This window comes from Chaetura pelagica, unplaced genomic scaffold (assembly GCF_000747805.2).
Source record: "Chaetura pelagica isolate M959 unplaced genomic scaffold, ChaPel_1.0 scaffold305, whole genome shotgun sequence".
Classification (NCBI taxonomy): Eukaryota; Metazoa; Chordata; class Aves; order Apodiformes; family Apodidae; genus Chaetura; species Chaetura pelagica.
The window spans coordinates 80253-84505 of NW_009953512.1; the positions used below are offsets into that span (position 1 = coordinate 80253).

The following is a 4253-nucleotide window of genomic DNA, read 5'->3' on the forward strand; positions in this document are numbered from 1 at the left end:
CTTGTTCCTGGGGAGCAGAGCCCGACCCCCCTGGCTCCAACCTCCTCTCAGCAGCTGCAGGGCCAGCAGGTCTCCCCTCAGCTCCTTTGCTCCAGGCTGGACACCCCCAGCTCCCTCAGCTGCTCCTGCTCACCCTTGTGCTCCAGCCCCTTCCCCAGCTCCCCTGCCCTTCCCTGGACACGCTCCAGCCCCTCCATGTCCTTCCTGTCCTGAGGGGCCCAGCCCTGCCCCCAGGACTCGAGGTGCCCCCTCCCCAGTGCCCAGCACAGGGGGAAGGTCTCCAAGCAGCCTTCCTTACCTGGGAGGGTGTGGGAATAGCTGCTGTCCTGTCATTTTTAAGAAGGGATTCTCTGCAGGTGGTGCTCTCTCTTCACTGACCACTCTTCTTTTTACAGAAGTTCATGGCCAAGCAGCAGCAGCAGGAGGATAACGATGGAGAAGAGCAGAGTTCCAGGTGATGGGAGCAGAGGAGAATCCTCTCAGTGAACTAAACTTAGGGTCCAGTCAACTTTGTGTATTTTGTTATGAGTTCATTTGTAATTTTGTTCCAGAAAGAAGCTTTCATGTTGTATAAAGTTGAGCTCAGCATAGACAGACTAAAAGAAAAAACCAAACCATTTGGTGGCTTTGATTTGTATATCAAATCATGGGGGTTGGAGGAGATTTCTTTCACAAGTATTGATGTGAAATAAATGTTCTTACTGTATAGTTACCACCAGGAGCCTGTGTTTGGTGTCATTTGCTGGGTGTTGCTCATTCTGGGTCACTGCAGTGACTGGGAGGGGATTCAGCCCTGAGATGTCTCTCTGGTGCCCCTTCATGGAGTTCTCAGCAGGTGATATTTCACATCCTGCATCTGCTCCATGCTGCCCAGAGCAGTGACCCTGGTGGCCAAGGTCTCACTGGTCCTGTGGGTTGTTATGTCCCCTTGAATTGTCCTTTTTCTCTGGGCTCTGCAGACCCGGGAGAGTCTCAGACACCCAGGAGGGGCAGAGCCTGTTCCAGCACTGCCTGGTGACCCTGCAGTCAGCCAGGAAGGTCACTGCCCCCTGCTCTTTCTCCTTGGCTGGTTTATTTTGGGTTGTTTTTCCCCCTTTTTTTCCAACCTGTAGGTCAGAGCCCGTGGAGTGCTCAGCCCCGTGGCAGAGCTTGGTAACCTGCTGTGGGAGCTTCTTCTCTGAGGAGCCTGGGTCCCTGGCTGCTGTGCTGTGAGCAGGGGAGCTTACTCTGGATCATGGCTGGTTTTGCTGTGAGCTTTTCTGTATCACCTGGCCACTTGACATTTATTTAAAAGCTGGGGTTTTTTGCTCCCTCTCCCCCCTCCTTGTCTTCCATTTCTTCAACCTTTCACTTGTTGTCTTCAGCTGAATTTTGTACATGATTTTACTTCTGGGGGGTGAAGAAGTGTTCCTGCATGCCCAAGGGAGATGAGGCACTGTGGTTCTGCCTGGTGGGGACGTTCCAGGTGACACCAGTGCCACGGTGGGTACAGATATCCCTGTCTTTTCAGGCCACTGAAAGCACCCAAACCAGCTGAACTTCTGGTTCAGTGAAGGAAGCACCTGGTGTGGAGCATGTTCCTTGATGGGAGCTGCTCCTGTGAAGTCCCTCAGACTCCAGGACTTTGCTTCCTGAGGATCAGGCCTGGGCAGGAGGAGGCCCTCGTGGCTCATGTCAGGGGATGCTCCTGAGCTGGTGAATGCCTTGAAAATCCCTGGGTGTGCAGGGAGGGCACAGGAGCTCACTCGGGAGCTTCATAAACTGCTCCTTGGTTTTGGTTGGGCTTTTTGGGTCCTGTTTTCCACTTCAGTCCCTGCTGAGGGCAAACGTGCTGCCTGTGGGTCCTTGTGCTGCTCCTGGAATCTCCAACCCCCCGGGAACAGATCAGGGCCTCAGGTATGTGTGGGAGGGACTTGGACCAGCAAATCCAGAGGGTCAGAGGGTGGGATTCAGGGAAAGAACAGTGCCTGTGTGAGAGCACACACGTCCTCCCCCTTTGCCCTTCCTGCTGAGGGGTCAGAGATGGTTGGTGTGATGTTAATTACCTGCTTAATGCCTGCCACTGAGCTGCCAAGTCACCGGTGGGTTTGGAGCCATCCATCCAGATGAGAAAAAAAATTAAAACCCTGCCTGGAATAAGTGGGGCACAAACTGGGATTCCGTGCAAAGAGCCTAGGGAAGGGGGGTGGGTGTGAAGCTTTTAGCACCTCCTGGCCCCCCAGGGCTGGGCCTGGCAGAGCTGGGAGAGGCTGGAGGGTCCCTGTCACCACGGGGAGGGCAACCCAGAGGGGTTCACATTGGAATTGGACCCCCTTGCTTTCCAGCCTCCTTCTCAGGGAGTGGTTGGATCCAACCTCTGTCTCAGACCTGCCCCTTCCAGGGAGGGGGATTCAGTGTGTGACACCCCCTGGTCAGATGAAGGTGAAAGGACACCCAGGGTCTGCATTTGATTATTAGGTTTAATTAAAGCTACAGAAGGGATATGGGGCACTTCGGTTGTTACGTCAGGCTGTGTGATCATAAAGGCTGACAATTAGATCAGGAGAACATGATACATGTTCAGGCTGCACAACCTGAGAAAAAAAACCCTGGTGAGGCCTTGGGTGACTTGGTGACCTTAGGAAGGGAGAGAGAGAAGAGTTGATAGAGAGGTGGGGAACAGAAAATCCCCAGTCCTGGATCCAGCGTTGGGCCAACAGGGGAGAGTTGGTGTCAGGGGGGCTCCCCAAGGCCCCCCCCACACGTGATGGGCTGAGTTTCCTGGTTTCACAAGGATGAGCAAGAGTGTGTCATGAGTGTGTCATGAGTGTGTCATGTAGGGGTTGGCTGAGCAGCTGGACGAGCTGCCCCCTCTGCCCTCCTCCTGATCTCAAGGGCTGTACCTGCAGCCACCAGCGCTGCCTCCATCCTCCCAAGGCCTTTTGGGATGCAAAGGAGACTTTGTTTAGGGGTTGCAATGGGGTTTTTGATTCCAGCAAGTGTAGGTCCTGAGGGCTGGTCCCTCACAGCCCTGCAGGGAACAGCATCCTTGGCTCTGTGGGAGCACCCTCTGCTCCCCGGGAACATCCCTTCCCTGCTCCCCAGCAGAGCTCGGGAGCTTTGCCATGTTTGTCCCCAGCCTCCCCAGGGCACGGGATGTGACTTTGTCCCTGTTGGTCCCATCTGCATCAAAAAGCAGCTGTTTGTGTTCGGGAGGTCCCAGGGTCCCTCTGGAGTCAGGGCAGCCACTTGTCCCTGTGGCCTCTCTTATGTTGCTTTATCCATGTGGAGAACAAGGAGACAAGGTGGTTCTTCATCCCTGCTTCTGCTTCTCCAGCCTCAGCTGCAGAGGAGCAGCCTGTGCCTGGGGCAGCTGCTGGTCCCTGGGGTCCTGCCCTGCCTGCTCTGGGGGGGGACCCAGCCCCTGCTCTGGTGGCTCCTGAGGGGGTTTGGGGTGGTGGGAACAGCCTGAGCTTATCTTCCCCCTCATATTCCCCCCCAAAAAAGCACTGGGGGGGTAACCACCCTTCCTGCTCCCAGCCTGGAGCTTCTCATGGCTGGGAAGGTGGGATCCAGCATCGTGGGGACTCGGTCAGTGAATCCTCCTTCTGCTCCTGATCTCCTTCCCTGTTCTGCCCAGCCCTTCCCTCAGAGACACCACAAGAGCCCGGATAAACCCAGGTAAGTGCTGCAGGGAACGGCCTCAAGTTGTGCCAGGGGAGGTGGAGGTTGGATCTGGGGAACAATTCCTGCCTGGCAAGGGTTGTCAGGGCCTGGCCCAGGCTGCCCAGGGCAGGGGGGGAGTCCCCATCCCTGGAGGGGTTTCCAAGCCCTGCAGATGGTGCTGAGGGACGTGGGTTGGTTGGGTGGTGGTGCTGGGTTGATGATGGGGCTGGAGGATCTCAAAGGTCTTTTCCAACCTTCTTGATTCCATGATTCTCTGGCTCTTCTGAGGGGATTTGTGCTGAGTTGGGAAGGCAAAGGGGATGGAGCTGGGGGGCGTGGGGGGGAGGGCAAAGCTGCCAGGGGTGTCTCCTGCCAGTGCTCGAAGGTTTAATCTCCCTAATTAGTCACATTGTGCCTAAATGCAATTAATGGCCCTGCTGCTTAGGGGGAGATTCCTCTCTGATCCCTGCTGGGGGCAGCTCCTGGTTTTCCATGGGGGGCTCAGAGAGAGAGAGAGAGGGAAGGGGGGTTGGTGAGAAGCCCAGGGGGGAAATGGGGCTGGGGGGTGGGTGGAGTGGCAGGGGGGGGGGGGGGGGGGGGTGGGGGCG

At 56.3% G+C, this 4253-nt stretch overlaps 2 protein-coding genes across 2 annotated transcripts in view; both read left to right on the top strand.

Annotated features, from left to right (window-relative positions):
- Positions 1 to 458, top strand: part of ZNF638 (zinc finger protein 638) — a 49340-nt gene extending 48882 nt beyond the window's left edge. Inside the window, exon 22 of the mRNA XM_009999465.1 lies at positions 396 to 458. Within this exon, the coding sequence (XP_009997767.1) occupies positions 396 to 458 (63 nt within the window). The remainder of the gene's footprint in view (positions 1 to 395) is intronic.
- Positions 459 to 819: 361 nt separating this feature from the next.
- DYSF (dysferlin) overlaps positions 820 to 4253 on the top strand; it is a 109488-nt gene continuing 106054 nt past the window's right edge. The window contains 1 exon segment of the mRNA XM_009999467.1: positions 820 to 835. Coding sequence (XP_009997769.1) covers positions 820 to 835 — 16 coding nt within the window.